At 42.7% G+C, this 26861-nt stretch overlaps 1 protein-coding gene across 1 annotated transcript; it reads right to left on the reverse strand.

The window, feature by feature from the left end:
* Window positions 1-10713: 10713 nt before the first annotated feature.
* Window positions 10714-11446, reverse strand: LOC113225208 (signal recognition particle 14 kDa protein-like). The gene has a single exon (XM_026456550.1). It carries the CDS (start codon window positions 11418-11420, stop codon window positions 11007-11009), a length of 414 nt encoding a protein of 137 aa, XP_026312335.1. The 5' UTR covers window positions 11421-11446; the 3' UTR covers window positions 10714-11006.
* Between the last annotated feature and the right edge of the window lie 15415 nt (window positions 11447-26861).

The following is a 26861-nucleotide window of genomic DNA, read 5'->3' on the forward strand; positions in this document are numbered from 1 at the left end:
TAGGAGTGTTTAATCCATTTACATGCAATACAATTATTGATATGGTTATGTTTAAGTTTACCATTCAGTTATTTTTGCCTTTAAGTTCTGTTTTTTGTCAACCCCATCAAAAAGTGGGCAAAGGATATGAACAGACATTTCTCAAAAGAAGACATTCATACAGCCAACAGACACACGAAAAAATGCTCATCATCACTGGCCATCAGAGAAATGCAAATCAAAACCACAATGAGATACCATCTCACACCAGTTAGAATAGCAATCATTCAAAAGTCAGGAAACAACAGGTGCTGGAGAGGATGTGGAGAAATAGGAACACTTTTACACTGTTGGTGGGATTGTAAACTAGTTCAACCATTATGGAAAACAGTATGGCGATTCCTCAAGGATCTAGAACTAGATGTACCATATGACCTAGCCATCCCACTACTGGGTATATACCCAAAGGATTATAAATCATGCTGCTATAAAGACACATGCACACGTATGTTTATTGCGGCACTATTCACAATAGCAAAGTCTTGGAATCAACCCAAATGTCCATCTGTGACAGACTGGATTAAGAAAATGTGGCACATATACACCATGGAATATTATGCAGCCATAAAAAAGGATGAGTTTGCGTCCTTTGTAGGGACATGGATGCAGCTGGAAACCATCATTCTTAGCAAACTATCACAAGAATAGAAAACCAAACACTGCATGTTCTCACTCATAGGTGGGAACTGAACAATGACATCACTTGGACTCGGGAAGGGGAACATCACACACTGGGGCCTATCATGGGGAGGGGGGAGGGATTGCATTGGCAGTTATACCTGATATAAATGACGAATTGATGGGTGCTGACGAGTTGATGGGTGCAGCACACCAACATGGCACAAGTATACATATGTAACAAACCTGCACATTATGCACATGTACCCTAGAACTTAAAGTATAATAAAAAATAAAAAATAAAAAATAAAAAAAAGTTCTGTTTTTTGTTCCTTCTTTTCTGTCTTCTTTTGGATTAAGCAAGTATACTTTATATTCTATGTCATATATTCTATTTGGCTTTTAGCTATATCTCTCAATACTTTTATAATGATTTTTACTAGGGATTAACTATGTATCCTTAATTTGTCATAGTCTACCTTGAGTTCATGAACAATGTAAGAACCTTTACTCCCCTCCCATATTTTGTGCTATTGTGGTTATATTTAACTTTTAAATTTGTCAGAAATCCCATAATATATTATTTTTTCAGTTCTAGAATTTCTATTTGGTTCTTTTTTAACTTTTATTTTTTTCAATTTTTATCTTGAAATTACCTATCTATTCAGCCATTATATTCCTCTTTTCCCATAACTTATTTAACAGATTTATAACAGTTGATTTAAATTTCTTGTCTGTCAACTCCAACAACTAGTCTGTGGATCTGCTTTTATTGACTGTTGATTTTCCTGACTTTTGGTTACATGCTCTTGCTTTTTTGCATATTTCATAATTATTTATTGTGGAGACTGAAGCATAATATTTTTTGTTTGTTTCATTTGTTTTCCAGAGAGTGCAGACTCACTCCTTTGTCTTGCAGGGAAGGGTCAATATTTGACTCAGGGGAGGTTGGATTGCAGTTTCAGGTATTTTTGATTCACTTTGCATTCAACTCCTCAGGGCCCCAAAATTCAATCACCATGAAGTTGAATGGAACTAAATGTTTTATTTCTGCTTACCTGCCCTTACTTTGTGACTCCTTTTTTGGCAAAATTTTTTGTAGGGGGAGAATTACTGCTCTGAGCAATTTGTTTTTGTATTTGGGGCTCTTCCAGATTCCACCCTGTCCTGCCAGCCCACAATCTCTGATACGTCTATATTTCACCAATTTGGCTGGATTGAAGCTGTGTTTTCCAGAATTTCCTTTCCTGTGCTTCTGGATTAGTTTAGGCCACAAGAGATATTTTGCATAAAACTTGGAAGATAGAAATGAAGCTGCAGCTATATTATTTTATATTCTGAAGGTGAATGAGAGTACCAAGAATACTAATAGGTATGGGGCTGCACCTGACCCCCAGATTCTCTGTCTCCCAGGAGATCCCTTTCATCTTCTCTGAGTTGTGGGTCCACTTCATGTGTACCTCGAAAGTAAAGCATGTTAGTTTTTTCAGTAGATGATCCACAGGATTAAGTTTGGAAAGAGTGAGTGACAGATGTGTATTCCAGGTTGCCCTTATGGGTTTCAGCTGTCTTCGTGGGTCCCAGTGCATCCTTGTGATTCCAGTTTGTCCTTGTCTTTATCCACACTCAGTATTCCTTTTTGCTGCCAGTCTGACTGACCTCTAGTGATTTTAGGCTGAACACTAGTTGCAGAGGCAACCATTAGTGTGAACTGTTCTACCAGCTCCCCATTTTGAGTAAGGTCAAACCTATGAGAAATATCCCTGGTTCTGTACCAGGGAATGACCTTGATTGACACAGTCAGCTAAGGCTCAGCTGATTCCTCCTCATTGCTAGAAAATCTCTCCGTGCATAACATGCCCCCATGGACCCAAACTAGCTTCCCATCCCTTCTCAGGTAGGAAAGCTGCCATGGCCTTCTGTTCACCTATGAAGGTCTCTTTACTTTCTGGAATTCAGTTCATCAAGGCTTGCATCCTTCACTCTTTGCTAGACTCATAGAACAGTATAGTTATTGTGTCCATGTTTTTCTTGTTTTTACTATAAGATCGAAAGCCTTTTCATTCTTCTGCATTTTAAACATCAGCAAAACTGTGGAAAGTGTCCTTAAAGGTGGCTGTGTGCCCTCTCATCCCCTTTTCTCATTTCTGAGGCTGGAAACATCTATTATGACTGGTGCTAGAGCAGCCATCTTATAGACCTGGTAACAGAGACTGCTCCTAGATGTGGCAGAAGAGAGAGTATAAGGCATAAGGGAACTACTACACAAACCCTGAATTAATAACTTCCAGACTTCTGATATGTGAGACTAAGACCTTGAGTGGTTAAGCCACTGATAATTTTAGTTTTCTGATTCACGCAACCAAATCTGTTTCTCATGGATAGAGCCAGTTGCAGGGATTTGTGGTGCTATTCAGGGTAAGTAGTGGAGAGGCGAATGATAGAAGCTGGGGGCAATCCAGAAGGCTCTGCACAGGACAGGCTAGCTGAGGATGGAACAGAGGTAAAAATAACTGCTGTTAAGGCCAGGTTGGCCATGGCAGAAGGTAGGATAGGAGGTATATTGAGGAGAGGGTTTAGGAGGAGAGAATGTAAATTATTTTTAGGCAGGCTCGGTATGTGCCATGTGATGTAACTTCCCTTTTGCTGCTTCATCAAGAGAACTTTTATATGGACTTGTTTCTTTCCAAAGCATTAAGGAAATGGATTTGGGTTTCTTTGGATGCAGCTCTGGGCTGAGACAGGCCTAGAAGAGGGCCAGTTTTATTTAAGTTCTGGAAAATAATTTGAAGAGAACTCTAGGCTTGGGAATCATTCAGTTACTGAGACTCGGTGTTCTCCATCTGAATGTCCCATAGGAGAGGAGTCATTTCAACAGCCTTAGAGTCACGGAATATTGAATCTGGAAAGGTCTTGGGCAACCATCCATCTACATTCCGCTGTTTCAGATGAAAGCAATATCTGCCTTGATTGAGGCTTGCTCACGCTGCCCATTTTCTCATTTGGACCAGGTTATTAAATGGTGGGACTTCCCTCTTGGGCTGCTTGATCCTCCTGGGGACTTGTCTCTTCTCAGCCTATCTGGGAGCTGAAGATCAGCAAACTCTATGTCTTGTCTATGTCTGTGTTTTCCACTAGGAAATTCAGCCTTGTGAAGTTGATGGATATGGCTCTTATCATTTCTAGGATTTTCATGGAATGAAACATTCCATGAAATACTACTGGGAGGGTAGTATCTTGGCCAACCTGAAAGAGGAAACTGTGGTCCATAGATAGAAGTGACTCGTCCAAAGACAAATAGCCGATAAGGACTGAGCTGGCCTTAACACCTGCATCTCATAGCTCACGGTCCAGAGCACTTCCCACTACTCCTGACTTGGAGTGGCATGGTACAACGGAAGTAACATGGGCTTAGAAGCCAGAGAAATGACTTTTTATCTTGGCTTCCCACTAAATTTTTGTTGACCTTCCTTCCATCCGTTTGGGGGCTCGCCTCTCTTTTGCTGGCGGCAAAGAACTGGTATACAATTGCAGCAGCAAATTCACACCCTGAGCACACACAAATTCCACCATCTCCTAATCCTGGGTCTTCTCCCATAACTGATGGTCCCACGTAGAACAGGTGAGGCAACATGAATTCATGAAACTTGCTTTATCTAACTCAGTTGTTCTCAATCGAGGGGGGTGATTTTGTATACGGACCCTCTCCCTTCTGTCTGCCTCAGAACATTTGGCAATGTGTGGAGATAACTTTGGTTGTCAAAACTGGGGGTTGGGGCATGGAGTGATGGGGGATGGCAAGCACTCCTGGCATCTAGTGGGTGGAGGCCAGGAATGCTATTAAACCACCTACAGTTCATAGGAGAGCTCCCGTGACAAATAATGATCCAGCTCGAACTGGCAATACTCCGATAACCTAACTATGACCAAAGCAGTGGGAGCTACATTAGGTCTGTGGCACCCTCAAACTACCAAGTGTGCAGTCTCAGTACCAGCCCTTTAATTTATAGCTTAAGACCATTTCTGCCTGATCTCATCCTTCACCCACATCTGAATCATTTCCCCAACTCCCCTCATTCCTAAGGGTGGAACTACAAAGGCCAGAACTTTTAAAATCGCAACATACGTGTGAATTATCCAGGGATCTTGCTAAAATGCAGATTCAGGAAGTCTGCGACGGAGTCTGAGATTCTGCATTTCTGACAATTTCCCAGGTGATGCTAATGCTGCTGGTTCACAGACCAAACTTTGAGTAGCAAGGAGTAAGGCCACATGTTGCTCTTCCTCTAAGCACTATTTACTTCTTGCATGTGGCTTTTCTCATTATGTCATTAACATGCTGGGGACGGCCAGCATGTCTTGTATCTGGGATACCCTAGAGAGGAGGCAGGCTGCAGAGTTCAGTCTCAGCTGGGCATTCTGCCCCACGTAGCTGCATTCCATCTTGGCTTACCTCCTCTTGAGGTTGAAGGAATGTCAACAAAAACTCAAGAGATTTGATGTAGTTGTGCCATCAGTTATTTTCTAGTTATTACATCAGTCTTCCCCAATATCTCCTTTGAATATACTCGCAGCATATTTCATGTCCACTAACTAAGCCTCATACATTTCTCTTCTGAAATAAAACTTATTTTACTTTTGATCACTGGCATCCAACTCCCCCACTACACACCAGTATCTTTAAAATTTCTTGTATTTCTGTAAAGAGAAGTCTGCTGTGTCACCCTTAGCTCATGATCAGTATTTCCTTGTGACCAACATCAGCAAGTTACTTAGCCTACCAAGCTTCACTTTCTCATGAGTAACATGGAGCTAATAGTTTCTACTTTGCAGTGTTGTCGAAATGACCTAAGATAATGCATCTAAACATATCTAGCTCAGAGTAAGTTATAGGTGGTGGTGGGTGTTAAAATGTACCTGGGGCCAGGCATGGTGGCTCAAACCTGTAATTCTAGCACTTTGGGAGGATGAGGAGTTCAAGACCAGTAGCCTGGGCAAAATAGTGAGGCCCCCTAGCTCTAAAAAAAAAAAAAAAAAAAAAAAAGAAGAAAAAAAGAAAGAAATTAGCCGGGTATAGTGGCACATGCTTGCAGTCCCAGCTACTCAGAAGGCTGAGGCAGGAGGATCACTTGAGTCCAGGAGGTCGAGGTTGCAGTGAGCTATGATCATGCCACTGTACTGTAGCCTGGGTGACAGAGTCAGACCCTGTCTCTAGAATAAACAAACAAAAAATAAGCAAAAACAAACAGAGGATCTGGCATTTTGTTTTAATTAGGTATAGTAAGATGACAGACCTAGAGAAACATGCCTTGAAAGGAGTTTATTATAGTTCCCAAGAGAAGGGGGCATGCTATGCCATGCAGGGTCACATGCAAAAGCACCAGAGTTGGTCATGAGTCAGAAAGAGTGAAGAGAGGGCATGACCCAGAGACCCTATTGGGGATTCCATGGGAAGGGATGGGTGAGGCAGGACAGGCAAGTTTGAGCAAGCTTAGAATTAGAGAGTTTGAATAATGTCTATGGGTTCTGGGCTATAGGAATGGTCTCTAGTTGTCTGTTACTTGGTCCTGGGGTGATTTAGGGCAAGGAAAATATGGGCTTGGTGTGTGAGAGTTAGATAAAGGAGGTGGTTGGGGATACAGGTTTTGGATTGGTTGGTTTGTATATGAAAGATATGTTGGCAGGCAAGTTGTTTACTACCTCTAGAAATGAACCCTGGAAGGTGGAGTCTTTCCAGGATTAGCAATGCCTCAGGATGTCAAAGCTTCATAAACTACGAAAGATAAAAAACATGATTAATGCATGGTGTCAAGCATGGCTTAGGGTCATTCACACTCCTTGCCTTGCAGCCTGCCTGACCCTTGCCTCCTTAAGTCAACAGACAACTTATGTAAGTGCAATGACTTCCAACCAGATGGCTGCCCTGCGTCCCTCCTCTGGAAGGCTTCTCCTGCTGCCTCTTCTTTACAGGAAGTCGATGACAGTGCTGCTTCCAACTTGCACAATTTCCAAATGACCGTGTAATCATAGACCCATGTAACCCTCAGCTCTGGTATTCACAGAGAGATAAGAAAAATTCTAGATTCTTGCCTCCCTAAAGCCAAGGGACTGCCTCTGTGTTTCTATTTCATGCTGGTAGAATGAGGCTAATTTTGACTTTCCAGCAGCTCTGATTCCAAGTGAATAACTAGAAGCAGCAAGCAACAGGATTGGAACCTGCTGGAGCAGTTAGAAATAAATTGAATGTGCATGGATTCCAGAGGAAAACTGCCCTTTGCGGGGGAGGAGAGAGGGGAGGTGGGTACTGGAACAGACTGATCTGCATCCTGCCTTAGCACTAGGGCTGCTGCTTCCCAGGATGATTCACAGCACCATAGAACAGTCTTCCCTGCGAAGTTAAAACAACAACAACAAAAACTTCAACAGATTTGATGCAATAAAATTGGCAAACAGCCATTGGGGAAGATAGGGCAACGTGGGGCTGGTGAGGCAGCTATTATTATTTCCTTGGAGCTCAGTGGGATTTTCAGGATGCTGGGCTCCCTGATGCCAAGCTGCTGAGAGGGAGAGGGTGCTGCATCCAGTGGGATGCTTTTAGCTGCAATTAACAAATAAGCCAACGTGACCCAGCTGAAAGGTTAAGGAACTTTGTGGTCTTACCTGAGTGGATGCTCAAGGTAGGGTGGGCTTCAAGGTTGTGTGACACTGAGCTTCATGAGGTCATCAAGGATACCTAGTTCTTTCTGCCCCTCTCTTCTGCCAGCCAGAGCATCCACTTCATTTTAGAACCATTTCTTTGTAGATTTGCTGCTAGCAGCCAACAGGTCTATCTTCTTCCTCATTCATTCTAGGAAGATGGAGAAACTTCCTAATCTTGTTTTATTATTTTTTTTAATATATGTATATGTAATTTTGGTGGGAATTAAGAACTGCAAAAACTGGCTTTTTTTTTTTTTTTTAGACAGAGTCTTGCTCTGTTGCCCAGGCTGGAGTGCAGGGCCACATTCTTGGCTCACTGCAACCTCCCTCTCCCAGACTCAAGCAATCCTCCCACCTCAGCCCCCTCAGTAGCTGGGACTACAGGCACGCACCACCACGCTCAGCCAATTTCTGTATTTTTCGTAGAGATGGGGTTTCGCTATGTTGCCTAGTCAGGTCTCAAACTCCTGAGTTCAGGCAATCTGCCCGCGTTGGCCTCCCAAAGTGGTGGGAAATCAGGTGTAAGCCACCTCGCCTGGTCTAATTTTGTCCTTTAATAGTAAGGAAAAATTCCCTAAAAGCCCTCAGCAGACTTCTTATGTCTTTTTTTTTTTTTGAAACGGAGTCTCGTACTGTTGCCCAGGTTGGAGTGCAGTGGCGTGATCTCGGCTCACTGCAAGCTCCGCCTCCTGGGTTCACGCCATTCTCCTGCCTCAGCCTCCCAAATAGCTGGGACTACAGGCACCCGCCACCATGCCCAGCTCATTTTTTGTATTTTTAGTAGAGACGGGTTTCATCGTGTTAGCTAGGATGGTCTCGATCTACTGACCTCGTGATCTGCCTGCCTTGGCCTCCCAAAGTGCTGGGATTACAGGCATGAGCCACCACACCAGGCCAGCAGAATTCTTATGTCTTATTGGCAAGAACCAATTCCTGGGACAAGGTAGGTGGCACATGGAGATTGGTTCAGGCTGGGCTCTTGATCCAATCCCTGATGAAGAGGGATGGGATTCCATAATTCATATTGACTAAGTGAGGCCCATCTGGAGGCAGGGTGAGTCCCTGAAATAACTGTGGCTACACAGAGGGAGAGGGCTGCGATGGATGTTGGGGCACCAACCACAGTATCTACTGCAGCATCTTGTTGGAGCCATGATATCTGGGCTCGACCACTAGTTGTGTGACTTTGGGCAAGTGGCTTCACCTCTCTGAGCCTTTGTTTTTGCCTTTGTAGAAATGAGAGAAAAACCTGTTTGACTTAGCTTTCGGGTTGTGAGAGTCAAATAAAGGATTGGGTATAAAGGCCCTTCTGAGGTGCACCTGTATGAGGTCAGAAACATCTGCCTCTTGCCCAGCTCCTTCAGGATAAGTTAAGTGGACCAATCCCTGCCTCCTAAAAGCTGACAGTCCGAGATAGTGTGAAGCAGAGAGTAGATGGCTTCACAGGTGAGAATGGGTTAATGGCAAAATAGCAAGCCTAGAGAAGTGGAATGAGTCACGTAGCGGTGCTGTGTTCCTTGCGCCATGGCTTCTGACAGTAACTTTGGTTACTTGGTTATGGTGGTGTCTGCTGGGCTTCTCCACTTTCATGGTTGCTATTTTCACCTTTGTAAGAAATCGGTATTTTGTGGGGAGGTATTTTGAGACTATGACAATATCTTGTTCATCCTGAAGTTTTCACCCACAAGTTTTAGTTTCTGCTAATGATTCTTGCCTGAGTCAGTTATCATTATGATGGTTTGCAAATTGTCGTTGTCTAATTGTGCCATTCCCTCAACGTGTATTAATTGGCATTCTGAAGAAAGTACTTTATTTTCAAGTTCAATGGCTTCAGCAGGATATGCCTTAATATTGAACATCCAATATCATTTTTATTTGTCACATGGTATGCCCTCTCAATGGTCAGATTTAGTGATTCCTTCATTTTGGGGGGATCCTCCTTGAATTATCCTTCTGAATGTACTTTTTATTTTATTTTGTAATTTTCTGTTAAAAAATTTAAAAATTTCCCTTTTCTTTTGACTTATCACATATGTGATTTTTCAACTATGTGAATGTGAATACACTGTTTCAATATTTTCTTGAGTTTTTGATTAGTCAAGGTCCTCTGGAGAAACAGAACTAGATATAAATACAAATACAAAAAATAAATATAAATAAATAAATATATGGAGAAAGAGATTTTAAGGAATTGGCTCATGCAATGGTGGGAGTTGGCAAATCCAAAATCTAGGCAGGTGGGAGACCGAGGAAGAGTTAATGTTGCAGCCTCAAATCTAAAGGCAGTCGGAAGGCAGAATTCCTTCTTCCTTGAGGGACATCAGTCTTTTTCTCTTAAGGCCTTCAACTGATTTGTTGAGACCCACCCACATTGGATTACAGATGAGAATATTCTGTTTACTAAGAGTCTACTGATTTAAAAGTTAATCACATCTAAAGAATACCTTCATAGCAACATCTAGATGGGTGTTGATCAAACATTTGGCCACCATAGTCTAGACAAGTAGACACATAACATTAACCATAACAGTTCTCTACTTCAAAGGTACCAGCTATTCTATGTTAGATCATTTTTAAAAAATAGCTGTTATGTTCTAATTGCTCTAATCTCTGCATGTATTTCCTCTGCGGTAGTATGATTATCTCAAAGCTTTCTTACATGTCAGTAATTTAATTTTCAGTGGTGTCTATTTAATTCCTTGCTTTTTCTCTCCTTCCTTTCTCCCTCCTTCCCTCCTTCCCTCTCTCTCTTCTTTCTCCCTTCTCCTTCCCCTTCCCCTTCCCAGGGATGCACAGTCCCTGTCACTAATTCAGTGGGCAGCTTGGCCCAGATGTTGTTGGAGAAACTGTCTGCTCCTTCTGACCTCTCTACTCTTTCTATGTAATCACGGTCTCCCATGGCAGTGGTCAGTAGCAGATTTCTTTCTTCAGCCACTGCCCAGGTTAAATCAAAGCTCAAACAGGTTCTCTGTCTCCTTTTGAACCTGTAGCCAAATAGGCTCAAGCTTCAGCAGCCCATCTTATGCTTTATTTCCTTAGGTTTTGGTTCACGGAGATGTTTATCTTGGTTTTAATGACTGTGTCTTTTAACTTTTTGCCTTTTATATTTTCTTATTAGTTTGCATTTGGAGTCAGGGTGTGAGGCTCAATATAGGTACTTGAATGACATCCTGTCTGGATTCCATAAAAAAAGGGAGGTGGTGGTTGCTCAGAGGGAGGCACGGCCATCAAAAAATGATGTCCCAGGTTGGCAGTAGAAGAATGATGAAGACTGTTGGCCAGGGACTTAAGAATCCTGGTGCTCTGCCTATGGAGTAGTCATTCTTTTATTCCTATACTTCCCCCCCTTTTTTTTTCCTGATAAACAGACATGTTTAATAATAGCTTGCTCTTCACAGAGATGTCTACAGAGACTTTTAATCTATAATCCAGGAGAATATAACCATGCAACACAGACCAATTAGCCAAATGCAAAATAAACTAGATTCTTACCACAACTACCCTATAAACACTGCAACTGTTCTTTCCAAAAGGACCCTAATCTTATGTGAAAACACCTACTGTGGGGGAACCAGAAACCTAGCTATGTGGCCAAAAGGAAAAAATAGCAATTCAGTGGTTAATTGGTGAAAGCAGGAAATTTGTGCCCTTTACTGTGCTGCTGTTGCTGCTGTTGCTGCTGATGTTGCTGTTGTTGCTGCTGCGGCAGGTGCTGCTGCTGCTGCTACTGCCGCTGCTGCTGCTTTGGTCTTCTTAGTTTTGTTCTTTTTGTCTCTCTTCTTCAGCCCATCCATGTTAGCTCTCAGTAGGTTTGAATAAGCCATTTGAAACTTACTCACTTCCTTGGAGCTCACCACAGTGCTGATCTTCTTTTTCCCATCGGTAGCTCTTAACAGACACTTGTTGTCTGCGGGCTCAAAGCCCTCCACAGTACCTTTCTTTGGAATGGGTTTGGTTCGGCCGTCATACTTCTTCAAGGTGATATAGAGACTGCCCGACGTCCGGCACTTCTGGAAAAGTCTGGTCAGCTCCGTCAGGAACTGCTCGCTCTCCAACAACACCATCGCGGCGATGCTAGCTTGACTCCCTCCGCTTCTATTCCTATACTTCCTTAATAAACTTGCTATCACTTTACTCTTAAAAAAAAAAAAACAAACCAAACTTGGCTTCTGTTTACTGTAATACCTGCTAACTTGCTGTGTGACTTTGGACAGATGACTTAACCTCTGTTGGCCGCAGTGCCCTCGCTGGCAAAGTGGTGATACTGGACTACTTAACCTCCAAGGTAATTGTCAGCTCTAGAGTTCCAGGAGTCTACAAGGGGATTGTTTAAAACAATGTTCTTTGTTACAGTTGGAAGGGCTGTTGAGAGTATTTGTTCAGTTCAGGTAAATGGCAAATGTTTCGGCCACTCTAATGAAATGAGTACATTTTGCTCTAAATGTCATGGATGTTTATTATCAGATTAAACTAAAGCAGGCCTAATTTTAGCTCTTCCAATTCAAGTGCAGCAATGAAGATTAAATGTTAGGCATAATTAAAGATGCAGATGTAGTTATATTGAATTATAAACCTCATTAAGTGCAACGTCCCAGGAAGGCCCCGGAGACCAGCTACAAAGGACTTCCAGTCACCATGCTGCAGTTATTAAAATATTGTAAAGTAAATCTCACTCTAAAAATATTATGACTTGGATGGAAGGATTGTTTTCTAACATGACTGGAGTTGGTTTCATGGGTAATTTCTTTGCTCTGTTTGCAGACAGCTGGGAAGGGAAACTTATTCCTTGGCATCTGCACAAAGGCCTCCCTGGGGCTTGGTGCTCCCATCCCCGCCACACACATACAGCATGGATTTGATTCTCCTGGGCCAGTGGGAAGAGCAACGCCAAGGTCAGTCAGATTCCATTACAGGAGTTGGTAGCAGGGGGACCGGCAGGGGGTGGTGGAGGGGGCAGGGTTTCTAAGGACTGAAAGGCCATGTTTTTATATGAGAGAAATATGTTTGCTAGGTGACGTTTCCACTTTTTTTCCTGTCTGTAAAGATATTATGTAGTCATTTAAAAAATTCACACAATACAGAATAGGATAAAGAAGTAAAAAACCTAACTTCTTTAAGCTAGTTACTCTTAATATTTTGGTGCATGTCTCTGTGTCAAATTTGACAAAAATAGATCAAACCTTAAAATCTATTTTGTAGTCTGTATTTTCCATTTAACATAAAGTGGGTATCTTTCCATGTCAATAAATATGGATAAGCATTACCTTTTTTAATGGATGACATTCCATTGTATGGACTTACTTTTGTTTTTTTAAAACCAGTCTATTATTGAGAATTTAGATTGTTCCAAAAAAAAGGTTTTTAAAAAACCATTGTAAACAACACTGTAAGAGAAATCTTTATTCACACATTTGCATGTCTGTCTAATGAGCTCCATGGGATAAGTTCCTAGAAAGAGTTTAGGCAGTGTCAGTTATCTATTTGCACCATAATGTTGTGTAACAAACAACCCTCAACTCAGTAGCTTAAAACAGTAAGTATAGACATACCTCAGAGATATTGCAGGTTCAGTTCCAGACCACTATAATAAAATGAATATTGAAATAAAACTAGTCACACACATTTTTTGGATTCCTGGTGCATATCAAAGTTATGCTTGCATTATACTGTAGTCTATTAAGTATTCCATAGCATTATGTCTACAAAAATTCACATATCTTAAGTAATGTTATTATTATAATGGTATAACTTAATATGTTAATATAATAAATAGTAACTTTATTGCTAAAACATAGTAATGATCACCTGAGCCTTCAGTGCATTGTAATCTTTTTGCTGGTGGAAGGTCTTACCTCAATGTTGATGACTGCATGACTGATGGCTGATGGCTGCCATGGGCAACATTGGCTGGTAACCAGTGTTGATGGTCAGGGTGGTGGTTGCTGAAGGTTGGAGTGGCTGTGGAAATTTCTTAAGATGAGACAACCCTTGTAAGTTGGATTCCTAGGTATTTTATTCTCTTTGTAGTAATTGTGAATGGGAGTTCACTCATGATTTGGCTCTCTGTCTAATATTGGTGTATAGGAATGCTTATGATTTTTGCACATTGATTTTGTATCCTGAGACTTTGCTGAAGTTGCTTATCAGCCTAAGGAGATTTTGGGCTGAGACAATGGGGTTTTCTAAATATACAATCATGTCATCTGCAAACAGAGACAATTTGACTTCCTCTTTCCTAACTGAATACCCTTGATTTCTTTCTCTTGCCTGATTGCCCTGGCCAGAATTTCCCACACTATGTTGAATAGGAGTGGTTGAGAGAGGGCATCCTTGTCTTTTGCCGGTTTTCAAAGGGAATGCTTCCAGTTTTTGCCCATTCGGTATGATATTGGCTGTGGGTTTGTCATAAATAGCTCTTATTATTTTGAGATATGTTCCATCAATACCTAGTTTATTGAGAGTTTTTAGCATGAAAGGCTGTTGAATTTTGTGGAAAGCCTTTTCTACATCTATTGAGATAATCATGTGGTTTTTGTCATTAGTTCTGTTTATGTGATGGATTACGTTTATTGATTTGCATATGTTGAACCAGCCTGGCATCCCAGGGATGAAGCTGACTTGATCATGGTGATTAACCTTTTTGATGTGCTGCTGGATTCGATTTGCCACTATTTTATTGAGGATTTTTGCATCAATGTTCATCAGGGATATTGGTCTAAAATTCTCTTTGTTTGTTGTATCTCTGCTAGGATTTGGTATCAAGATCATACTAGCCTCATAGAATGAGTTAGGGAGGATTCCCTCTTTTTCTATTGATTGGAATTGTTTCAGAAGGAATAGTACCAGCTCCTCTTTGTACCACTGGTAGAATTCGGCTGTGAATCTGTCTGGTCCTAGACATTTTTTGTTTGGTAGGCTATTAATTATTGCCTCAATTTCAGAACCAGTTATTGGTATATTCGGAGATTCAACTTCTTCCTGGTTTAGTCTTGGGAGGGTTGTATGTGTCCAAGAATTTATCCATTTCTGGACCTCTTTAAGGAAAACTGCAAACCACTGCTCAATGAAATAAAAGAGGACACAAACAAATGGAATAACATTCCATGCTCATGTATAGGAAGAATCAATATCATGAAAATGGCCATACTGCCTAAAGTAATTTATAGATTTAATGCTATCCTCATTAAGCTACCACTGACTTTCTTCACAGAATTGGAAAAAAACTACTTTAAAGTTCATGTGGAACCAAAAAAGAGCCCACATAGCCAAGACAATCCTAAGCAAAAAGAACAAAGGTGGAGGCATCACGTTACCTGACTTCAAACTATACTACAAGGCCACAGTAACCAAAACAGCATGGTACTGGAACCAAAACAGAGATATAGACCTATGGAACAGAACACAGCCCTCAGAAATAACACCACACATCTACAACCATCTGATCTTTGACAAACCTGACAAAAACAAGCAATGGGGAAAGGATTCCCTATTTAATAAATGGTGCTGGGAAAGCTGGCTAGCCATATGTAAAAAGCTGAAACTGGATCCCTTCCTTATACTATATACAAAAATTAACTCAAGATGGATTAAAGACTTAAATGTAAGACCTAACACCATAAAAACCCTAGAAGAAAACCTAGGCAATACCATTCAGGACATAGGCGTTGGCAAAGACTTCATGATTAAAACACCAAAAGCAATGGCAACAGAAGCCAAAATAGACAAATGGGATCTAATTAAACTAAAAAACTTCTGCATAGCAAAAGAAACTATCATCAGAGTGAACAGGCAACCTACAGAATGGGAGAAAATTTTTGCAGTCTACCCATCTGACAAAGGGCTAATATCCAGAATCTACAAAGAACTTAAACAAATTTACAAGAAAAAAGGAACCCCATCAAAAAGTGGGCAAAGGATATGAACAGACATTTCTCAAAAGAAGACATTTATGCAGCCAACAGACATATGAAAAAATGCTCATCATCACTGGTCATCAGAGAAATGCAAATCAAAAACGCAATGAAATACCATCTCACACCAGTTAGAATGGCGATCATTAGAAAGTCAGGAAACAACAGATGCTGGAGAGGATGTGGAGAAATACGAACACTTTTACACTGTTGGTGGGAGTGTAAATTAGTTCAACCATTGTGGAAGACAGAGTGGCGATTCCTCAAGGATCTTGAACTAGAAATACCATTTGACCCAGCAATCCCATTACCGGGCATATACGCAAGGGATTGTAAATCATTCCATGATAAAGACAGATGCATACTTAGGTTTATTGTGGCACTATTCACAATAGCAAAGACTTGCAACCAACCCAAATGTCCATCAGTGATAGACTGGATTAAGAAAATGTGGCACATATACATCATGGAGTACTATGCAGCCATAAAAAAGGATGAGTTCATGTCTTTTGCAGGGACATGGATAAAGCTGGAAACCATCATTCTAAGCAAACTATCCCAAGGACAGAAAACCGAACGCTGCATGTTCTCACTCATAGGTGGGAGTTGAACAATGAGAACACATGGACACAGGGCGGGAAACATTACACAATGGGGTTGGTCAGGGGTTGGAGGCTGAGAGCGGGATAACATTAGGTGAAATACCTAATGTAAATGATGAGTTGATGGGTATAGCAAACCAACATGGCACATGTATACCTATGTTACAAACCTGCATGTTGTGCACATGTACCCTAGAGCTTAAAGTATATTAAAAAAGAAAGAAAGAAAGAAAAAAAGAAAAAGCCTGACCAAAAAAGAGACAACCATGAATTTGGCCATGCCAATTGATTCTTCCTTTCACAAAAGATTTTTCTGTAGCATGTGATGCTATTTGACAGCATTTTACTCACAATAGAACTTCTTTCAAAATTGGAGTCCATTCTCCCAAACTCTGTAGCTGCTTTATCAACTACGTTTATGTAATCTTTTAAATCCTTTGTTGTCATTCCAATGATGTTCCCGACATCTTTACCAGGAGTATATTTTGTCTCGAGAAACTCTTTATTTGCTCATCCATAAGATGCAAATTCTCATCTGTTCAAGATTTCTCATGAGATTGCAGCAGTTCAATCACATCTTCAGGCTCCACTTCTAATTCTAGTTCCTGCTATTTCTACCACATCTGCAGTGACTTCTCCACTAATGTCTCAAACCCCTCAAAGTCATCTATGAGGGCTGAAATCAACATCTTCCAAATTTCTGTTAATGTTCATATTTTGACCTCCTCCGATGAATCACGAATGTTCTTAATGGCATCTACAATGGTGACTCCTTTCCAGAAGGTCTTTAGATGTACTTTGCTCAGATCCATCAGAGGGATCACTATCTGTGGCAGTTATTTTGAAATGGATTATTGAATAATAAGACTTGAATATTCAAATTACTCCTCGATCCATGGGCTGCATAATGGATGTTGTATTAACAGGCATGAAAACAACATTAATCTCTTTATACATTTCTGTCAGAGCACTCGGGTGAACAGGTACGTTGTCCATGAGCAGTCATATTCTGAAGGGAATCTTTTTTTCTGGGCAGTAGGCCTCAACAGAGAGCTTAAAATATCCAATAAATCATGCTGTAAACAGATGTGCTGTCATCCAGGTTTTGTTGTTCTATTTATAGAACACAGGAAGAGTACATTTAACATAATTTCTAAGGGTCCTGGGATTTTCAGAATGCCAAATGAGCCTTGGTTTCAGCTTAATGTTACCAGCTGCGTTATCTCTTAACAAGAGAGTTAGCTTGTCATTTGAAGCTTTGAAGCCACCATTGACTTCTCTTCTCTAGCTATGAAAGACCTAGATGGCATCTTCTTCCAAAAGAAGGTTGTTTCATCTACATTGAAACTATGTTGTTGAGTGTAGCCACCTCAGGGATCTCAGCTAGATCTTCTGGGTAACTTACTGCAGCTTCTCCAACAACACGTTTGCTTTTTCAGTTAATGGATCCTACTTCTGCTTCCCAACTGACACATTCTGCTCAAGGGCACCCATCTCTTTCCTTGCTTTTCCATGAGCATATTATGCTGGTCTTCTAGGCTCCTGCTGATCTTCCTGTTTTGAATGTTCTCCCTCCTTCTAGTCTACCACGATCGTACACACTATATAGTCAAATCCTGTACATTTCTAAGGCACACCTCTGTTACCCCTGCAACTCCCATGAATCCTGCCTCCTTCGGGGCTTTTCTAAAGCAAGTAAGGTGACCAGCTTCTCCCAGTTTGTCCAGAACTTTCTGGTTTTAAAATGTAAAGTCCTGGATCTTGGGTACTCCTTCAGTCCCAGGCAAACCCAGCCAATTGGCCATCATAAGAGAAGGGATTGACTTTAAAGGGTCAGGTAGTAAGTATTTTAGGCTTTGTGGGCCATATGGTCTCTGTTCCAACTACTGAATCCTGCCAATACAGAGTGAAAGCAGCCATAGAGAATACAAATGGGTGTGGCTGTGCTCCAATAAAACTTTATTTACAAAAACAGCCAGTGGGCCAATTTTGGTCCACATACTATAGTTTTCTGACTCATTCTCAAGACTTTAACATTTGTACTTCCCAATTTAACCTTATGCTGTACTTTTTTTATGTTGTTTCATGTGGATCAGTTTTATCTCCATGGTTGGAATATAAAGGAAGCTTAATATCTTGACATTATGCTCTGTCACTTCACAGCTATGTGAATGTGGGTAAGTTACTCAACCTCTCTGGCTTCAGTTTCTTTATCTTTTAAAAGGGGATAATGTGCTGACCCCACAAGTATTTCTGTAGATTAAATGAGTTCATCTTTGCACAGCAGATGGCACAGGGTGAGTGCTGAATCGATGTTAGCTGCTCTCATTATCATGATCATTGTCGTCAATTGTGACGATGAATATATGAGTGACTCTGACTCCCTTAGGAGGGAGTAACAGAGGTGTGACTTAGAAATGTGCAGGATTTGAATATATAGTGTGTAGGATCGTGGTAGAGTAGAAGGAGGGAGAACACTCGAAACAGGAAGATCAGCAGGAGCCTAGAAGACCAGCATAATATCATCATCATTGTTGTCATCCCATGTGTCTTCTTCAGTAGGTAGCTCACTTCTGGCTACAGAAGTGGCTCAGTAAATGGAATCATAAGGACAGATGATGTTAAAGTGGCAAGGGAGCTTAAAGAATGTTTAATCCAACATCCTAATTTTAGAGATGAGCATAAGGGAGTCAGAGTCACTCATATATTCAGGAGGGTTGGGTGCTATGGATCTCAACTGGCAGTACCCTTTCTCAGATGTTGCCCACCCTCATGTTTCCATAGTGTCTTAGTCTGTTTGTGTTGCTATAAAGGAATACCTGAGGCCGAGCAATTTATAAGAAAAGAGGTTTATTTGGCTCACAGTTCTGTAGGCCATACAAGAAGCGTAGCACCACCATCTGCTTGGCTTCTGGTGAGGCCTCAGGCTGCTTCCACTCATGGTGGAAGGTGAAGGGCAGCTGAGTGTGCAGAGACCACGTGGTAGAGAAGAAGCTAGAGAGTGAGTGCCAGGTTCTGTTTAACAACCAGCCCTCATCAAAACTAATAGAGCAAGAATTCATTTGCCCTCATCTCAGGGATGGCCTTAATCTATTCAGAAATGATCCACCCTGTGACACAAACACCTCCCATTAGGTCCCACCACCAACATTGGGAATTAAATTTCAACAAGCGCATTGGAGAGGACAAACATTCAAACTGTAGCACATGGTTACCAGTCAGCTTCTGGGTGCCCAAGAGGTCAAATCCCAGCCTCCTCATAACAGACAGTCTGTCCTCAAAGAAGGCAGCTTCTGCCTCATTTTCCACCATCTAGTCTTTTAATGGAGATGGTGTCCATCTGCCTGGGCTGCACAGGTGAGACTCAGGAAGGGACCAGCCTGAGGTTGTAGCTGGAAAGTCCAAGACAGGCATGAAGGACAGTGTTAGAACAAATGCACCAGTGCACAGGTGTGCTGGGCTTGCCTGGAGATGGAGTCTGATGTGTGGTGCATGGGCAGGTACTTTGCTCAGCAGGCCATACAGGGCCCTGGATTATACCCTGTCCTTCCCTGGGGAGGGAGGAAAAGCAGAGGAGACCTCCTGGGAGATGCTGGTCCAGTGACCTCTTGGGTCAGGATCCCACCATCAGTTCTTCTGCAGGTGCATCTCATCTGAATACCCCTTCTGTCTTTGTGCTGGCTCAGCTTTGATCTGAGAAAGTGAAAGACAAAGCTGCTCTGTCCCCTGCTGCCAACTTTTGTAGCAGGAGTGAGACTTCATGATCCTACTGGCTCGACTGCACTTCATTTCCTGGTAACTAAACAAGTGGAGATCAAAGCTGACAAATTGCCCCCATTTCTCAGCACAGGAGATAAAGGTAAACATTTCCAGGAATAGGTTTTTTTTTTTTTTTTTTTTTCTCATTAAAAGTGACAGTGAAATGTCTTCTCCTTACTTAGAAGGGTTCTAGGTCACTCTAGATAAGATACCTAGTCTGACTACCTTGATTATTTTACACCAATTTTTATCCTATTAATATTGGGCTAAGTTGAGGTGATTGCAGAGGCTAAATCATCAAATAAATCAGAAGACAAAAAGAGCAAAGAAAGACATCACAATGGTAACTGGTCAGTGTTGTGGAAACACACACCTCGCTCACCGTCACATTGATCACATTCTGTTTGATGGGCAGGCCTGAGGGCTTCTGAGGCCAGTGTCTAAATGGCTCCTGGGGTTCTACAAACAGGATCTCAGGCAGATGGCCTCATGCTCTCTTGGCTGTGCTCCTGATAATGCCTTTTGAGATCTGCTATTTTATTTGCAAGGGAAATAACCCATCCCTAAGGCTTTGAACCCAGGGAGCAGCCTCTCCAACCTGGGCACACAGTGGGAGGCTTCAAATGCCTGCTGTGTGTCACAGGCAGACCCTACTCAAGCTGGCCCAATGAAGGGCAGGCGGTCACTGCCAAGACACCACTGGGACACATGGGAATTCCGCAACCAAAATTCTGGCACTGCTGTTCTCATAGTGCCTACAAAGCCATGGGGAAGAAAGAAAGATGGCAGTTCTCCACAGTGTCTCTGTTTCCCTCGCTGCCCACTCTATCCTCTCCTTGGACACCTTCCTTTGCTTTCAGGTCATTGCTGCGTCTGCCTCCCGACCTCTGCCTGCTCACCATCTCCAGTGACTGCTCTGAATCCAGGTCTACCTCATGCCCTTCTGCCTAGCTCCGATGGCTGAACCCTTTCGTCCTTGTCCCCCAGTTCCAAATTCCAGAGGCAGAGGGAGAGAAAGATCTGACCAATCTGTCTGCCGTCTTGAGCCAAGCTACTGAAGTCCTAGGTTTCTGACTGGTCTATGGGGGTTCCTCCACCTTTGATCCAGTTAGCTGTAATGGTGGGGCCTCCTCCCTCAGCAGCTGATGTGGGTAGCAAGATTCCTCTCAGGAGGGACTCAGTTGTGTTAGGTTGGGATTACCCTCATGAATGGTGCAGAGCACCGGAGGTTTGCTTGGGTTAGACTCTTGGCTGACTTTTTATTGGTTGGATTTTGTTTCTTGAGATGTAATTCACATACTGATATGGTCTGGCTCTGTGTCCCCATCCAAATCTGACCTTGAATTGTAATCCGAATTGTAATTCCCATGTAGGTGTTGGGGGAGGGAAATCATGAAGGTGATTAGACCACGGGGCAGTTCTCCCCTGCTGTTCTCATGGTAGTGAGTGAGTTCTCATGAGATCTGATGGTTTTATAAGGAGCTTTTCCCCACTTTGCTCTGCACTTCTCTCTCCTGCCACCATGTGAAGAAGGTGTGTTTGCTTCCCCTTCCACCTTGATTGTAAATTTCCTGAGGCCTCCCCAGCCATGCAGAACTGTGAGTCAATGAAACCTTTCCTTTATAAATTACCCGGTCTCGAGTATATCTTTATTAGCAACATGAGAACGGACTAATACGCATACCACAGCATTCACCCTTTTACAATGCATAGTTCAGTAGTTTTTAGTATACTCACAAGGTTCAGTACCCATTATCTCTTTCTAATTCCAGGATATTTTCATCATCCCTAAAAAAACCTTCACATTCATTAACAGTCACCTCCCATTCCCTCTCGCCACAGTCCCCTGGCTACTTTGGCCTATTTTCTGTCTCTGTGGATTAGAAAATTCTGGACATTTCATATCAATGGAATCACACAATGTGTGGCCTTTTGCGTTTATCCTCTTTCATTTAGCATAATGTTTTCAAGGTTCATCCATATTGTAGCATGAATCAATACATCATTCAATTGCATAATAATCCATTTTATGGATGTAGCATATTTCATTCATCCTTTCATCAGCTGATAGACATTTGTGCTACTTCCACTTTTTGGCTACCATGAATAATGCTGTATGAACATTTGCGTGTAAGTTTTTGTGTGAACACATGTTTTCAATTTTCTTGTGTATATACCTAGGCATAGAATGGCTGTGCCATGGCAGTTTTATGTTAAACTTTTTGAGGAACTTCCAGACTGTTTTTTAAAGTGGCCACATCATTTTATAGTCCCACCAGCAATGTACAAGGGTTTCCATTTTTCCACATCCTTGGCAAAACATGATCTTTCTGATTATAGCCTTCCTAGAGGGTGTGAAGTGGTTTCTCTTTGTGGTTTTGATTTTCCTAATTATGAATCATTTGAGGAACTTTTCATTTGCTTATTGGCCATTTGATATCTTTTTTAGGGAAATTTCTACTTAAATATTTTCTTGTTAAAAAAAATTTGGTTGTCTGTTATTGCTTACTAGCAGTTTAACCTTGTACTAGGCACTCAGTCTCTCTGGGACTGAATCTTCTCATCTTAACAGCAGAGACACTCACCTCACAAGGTTGCTGGGGTGCGTAAGATGAGGTGGCGCCCACTGATGCTCAACCCAGTGCCTGATTCATGGAAGAAACCTAAATCATTTGTTATTATTGTACCACTGTGAAGACCAGCTGATTTTCTTGAGAGCATAATCTGTCCTCTGCCAATAAACCTTTTTTTCGAAGGACTTAAGAGTATTTTGAGAAGAAGTCTGGGGTATGGATGGAAGGTAAGGACCCCATCCCCACCTACCAAGGAACCAGCTTCAGTTACAATAGATGGTTGTGCCCTTTCAGCTCAATAGTGTTTCAGGTAAAGGCCAGAGCTGAGGACAATAGAATTTTGGAAGGGACAAAAGGAAACAAGCTGGCTAGTGCCCAGGGAGGATATTTTCAGAGAACAGGGAATTTTTAAAGGTGATTTTTATGCAGCTTCCCCTTATGGTGTGTGATACAAAATGTCTTTCCGATCTTCCCAAGGTGTTAGTAAAATCTTTTTCTCATGAAGCATTGTATAAGCGGATCTTTTTTGAGCAATTGCTTAAAGTGCTTCTGGCTGGAGAGGGTGGAGAATGAAGTCAGCGACACCTGGAATCGCACTAGGATTAGTGTAAAATGCAGATCAAGAAGGGCAGAGGCCAGGAACTCTTTCCTGGCTGCTCACAGGGCTGTTTAGTGTGGGACAGGCTGGCCTGGTCTCCAGGATTCAGAGTGGGTATCTTCAGGGGCAGAGACCTCCTCCTGCTGCTGTTTGCGGTGCTCAGAATCTGGCCCTCACCTTGACTGATGGGCATGGAGGCTGTACTTCTGCTGCGCCTGTGCACGGATCCACCTGACGCTGGCTCTGCAGCTGGTGCAGCTCCTTGGAGAGTGCTCTGAAAACACCATGCGCCTGGGGCCATGGAGGGGGTTCTCAGCCCTTTCAGACCCAAGGAGGGAAGAGGCTCTTTTTGGCTGGGCACTGCCTGGAAGAGTTCTGTGGCTACCACAGATGTGCCCCATCTGTGTGGAATGAACGTTGGTGCATCTGCAAAGCCATCTGCTGAAATCCTAACCCCCAAGGTCATGATGGTGTTAGGAGGTGGGACCTTTGGGTGGTGATTAGGTCCTGGGAGTAGAGCCCTCGTGAATGGGATTAATGCCCTTATAGAAGGGACCCTGCTTGTAATCCCAGCACTTTGGGAGGCCGAGGAGAGGTGGATCACCTGAGGTCAGGAGTTTGAGACCAGCCTGGCCAATGTGGTGAAATCCTGTATCTACTAAAAATACAAAAAATTAGCTGGGCCTGGTGGTGGGTACCTGTAATCCCAGCTACTGGGGAGACTGAGGCACGAGAATCGCTTGAACCCAGGAGGCAGAGGTTGCAGTGAGCCAAGATCACGCCATTGAACTCCAGTCTGGGTGATAGAGTGAGACTTGGTCTAAAAAAAAAAAAAAAAAAAAAAAAGGGACCCTGGAGAGCTCTCCTGTCCCCTCTGCCATGTGAGGATACAGAGAGAAGTCTGCAGGCTGCAGCCCAGAAGAAGGCCCTTGTCAGGACCAGCCAGGCTGGCACCCTGATTTTGGACCTGCAGCCTCCAGAACTGTAAGAAGTAAATGTCTGTTACTCATTAGCCACCCAGTCTGTGGTAATGTGCTGTAGCAGCCTGAACTAAGACACCATCCACAGTGCCTGAAGTGAACAGCATCCCCTTCCCAGAGAAGCATTGCCTTGCTGGGCCATGACGGTTCCATGCCCTAAACATGAGGATTCTATCACATCGCCAGGATCATTCGCTTTGTGCATTCGTGCTGCTTGGTGCAGGTACTGCCCGAAGAACTCCTACAGAAGAAGCTCTCCCTTTCCCAGCACCAGAGAAGACCATTTGTGTGATCACAAGAAACACAGATTAAGCGCCCACCATGTAACACACACTGAGCCAGGCATTGTGGGAAGAATAGAGATGAATGAGACTTGCCATTTTCCAAAAGAAGCTTCCCCAGCTCTTTTTAGAAAGAAAGTGAGACAGAAGGAAAAGAAGTTAGTAAGGCTGGGCACAGTGGCTCCCACCTGTAATCCCAGCACTTTGGGAGGCTGCGGTGGGCAGACCGCCTGAGGTCAGGAGTTTGAGATCAGCCTGGCCGACGTGGTGAAACCCCGTCTCTACTAAAAATACAAAAGCTAGCCAGGTGTGCTGGTGCATGCCTGTAGTCCCAGCTACTCAGGAAGCTGAAGCATGAGAATCGCTGGAACCTGGGAGGCAGAAGTTGCAGCGAGCTGAGATGGCACCACTGCTCTCCAGCCTGGGGGACAGAGGGAGACTCTGTCTCAATTAAATTAAAAAAAGAGAAAGAGTTAGGGAAGATGAGAGGCTGGGAAGAACAGAGTGGAGATTATTAGGTTGGCTCAAGGGAGATGGGGAGGCCTGGTCCAGAACAGGGCCACGTGAGCCTGGAGAGGGCTGGTTAGGCTGAGTCCCTAAGGGGCAGGAGCTGGGTCTTCTCTAGGGTTGGTATTTCCTGTACAAGGTCTGTGTACAGGCACTGGCAGATCACCCATCTCCTCCCCAAGTCACATTCCTGCCAGGAGGTCCCTCCCTTTTCTTGGATCCACAGGAACACAGAGCACCTGGGTCATTTGGGAATCTCTGAGTCAGCTGCTCAGGACAGCAGGGAAAGTGTAAAGGCACTGGCTTCATGGAAATAACCATCAGTTGGCCTTGGCATGGGCCTGTCATCCTAGGCCCACCCGGTGAGGTTCCAGCACCATCAAGACATGGAGCATTTGCCTTATAGGACAGAGGGATGGAGGTTTACAGGACACAGGCATGGGAGCCTTATAGCACACAGGCACAATGGCCTTATAGAGCAGAGGCATGTTAACCTTACAGGACAGAGGACAGAGGCCTTACAGGATAGAGGCACGGAAGCCTTATGGCATAGAGGCATGGAGGCCTTTCGGGATAGAGGTATGGAGACCTTACAGGATAGAGGCATGGAGGCCTTTCAGGATAGAGGCACAGAGGCCTTACAGAACACAGACATGGAGTCCTCACAGGACAGAGGGATGGAGGCCTAATAGGTCACGGGCATGGTGACCTTACAGGACACAGGCATAGTGGCCTTACATGTTCTGAGTTAGAACCAGTGGGAAGTGGAGGAAAAGAAAGTTCTCACTTCTTTCTTTCATTGAGCCAGAAACAGCCTATCCTGGAGTCCTGAGGGTTTGTGTAGGGCCCTGGTTCTCCTAGGCCTGCCCACGGATGGCTGGCCCAGAACCTGTATTTTTACCAAGTGATTCTGATGCCCTGCGAAGCTGGAGCACTACTGGTTTGATAACTATTTGCTGAGAAAAAGGAAGAGGCTCTGTTCTGTGGACTCCTGGACTTTACTCAGAGGTCAAGCATCCAAATGCACCAGGGCTCAAATGACCTTGAATAGAAGAAGCCACTGGCTTTTCTCTTCCCATAGGAAACTACCAAGTTGAATATCTGCCAAAAAATTATTTCAAGTTTGTGCAAGAATGTTTACCTTTTTGTAAGAAAGAAACCACCTGAATTTCTGTAGACCTTAATAGGCTGTGTATATAGTATATGGCTTGTATATATACTTGTTTATACCAAGTAATAATTCCAATTAACCCGATTCTACCCCAACCTTACACATAGGATCTTTAGCCCTGTTATAAAACCACCCAAACAATTTAGGGAATTCCATAAAGCAACTTCAACAAACTGAGGATCAAGTCCTCTCCCACCAGGTGGCGCCACGGGCTACCCAAAGTTCTGCTAGGCATCTGCCATCTTTTTGGCCAGGCCTCCCCTGGGTTCTACCATCACCCCTCATTGAGGCCAAGGCCCTGTGTCTTCCAGGGGTCAGTATATTCAGGGTTCAACTGTAGAATCGGGGTCAGAGGAGTTCCAAAGCATCATGCAGAAGGTTTTATGGAGTTCTTACAAGACGGGCCACGTGCTCTTTCTTCCAATAGCTAGTAGTTTGGGGGGTGCCTGCCAGTCATTGTTTTAAGTACTTTATGTGTCTAGTCATGTATGATCTCTTATTCTTGTTCTCGCTTCTCCACTTTTTTTAATAATGGAAAATTGAACATATGCAAAATCAGATACGATAGTACAACAAATTCCGTGTTTCCATCATCAAGCTTTAACAATGATCAATTCATAGCCAATCTTGTTTCCGCCCATATTATTTGTTTTAAAAAATAACACTTCTATCAATGCATTTTTAATTTTTTTAATTCACGAATAATGTATATATTATGGGGAACAATGTGAAATGATTAAATCAGGCTAATTAACAAATTCATCAGCTCAATACTTATCGTTTTGTGGTGAAAACATTTTAAATCTACTCTTTTAGCAATTTTGAAATATACAGTGCATTATTGTGTATTGTATGCATCACTCTGCAATAGATCACTAAAGCTTATTCTTCCTAAATTAAGTTTTGTTCCCTTTGATCAACATCTCCCCTTTCCCCATCCACCCCTTCTTCCAGCCTCTGATAACCACCATTCAGCTTTCTACTTCTGTGAGTTCAACTTTTTTAGATTCCACATATAAATGACAGCATGCAGTATATTTGTCTTTCTGTACCTGGCTTATTTCACTTATCCTCTAGGTTCACCCATGTTATGGAAAATGACAGGATTTCCCTCATGGCTGAAT

This window comes from Piliocolobus tephrosceles, chromosome 9 (assembly GCF_002776525.5).
Source record: "Piliocolobus tephrosceles isolate RC106 chromosome 9, ASM277652v3, whole genome shotgun sequence".
NCBI classification, from domain to species: Eukaryota; Metazoa; Chordata; class Mammalia; order Primates; family Cercopithecidae; genus Piliocolobus; species Piliocolobus tephrosceles.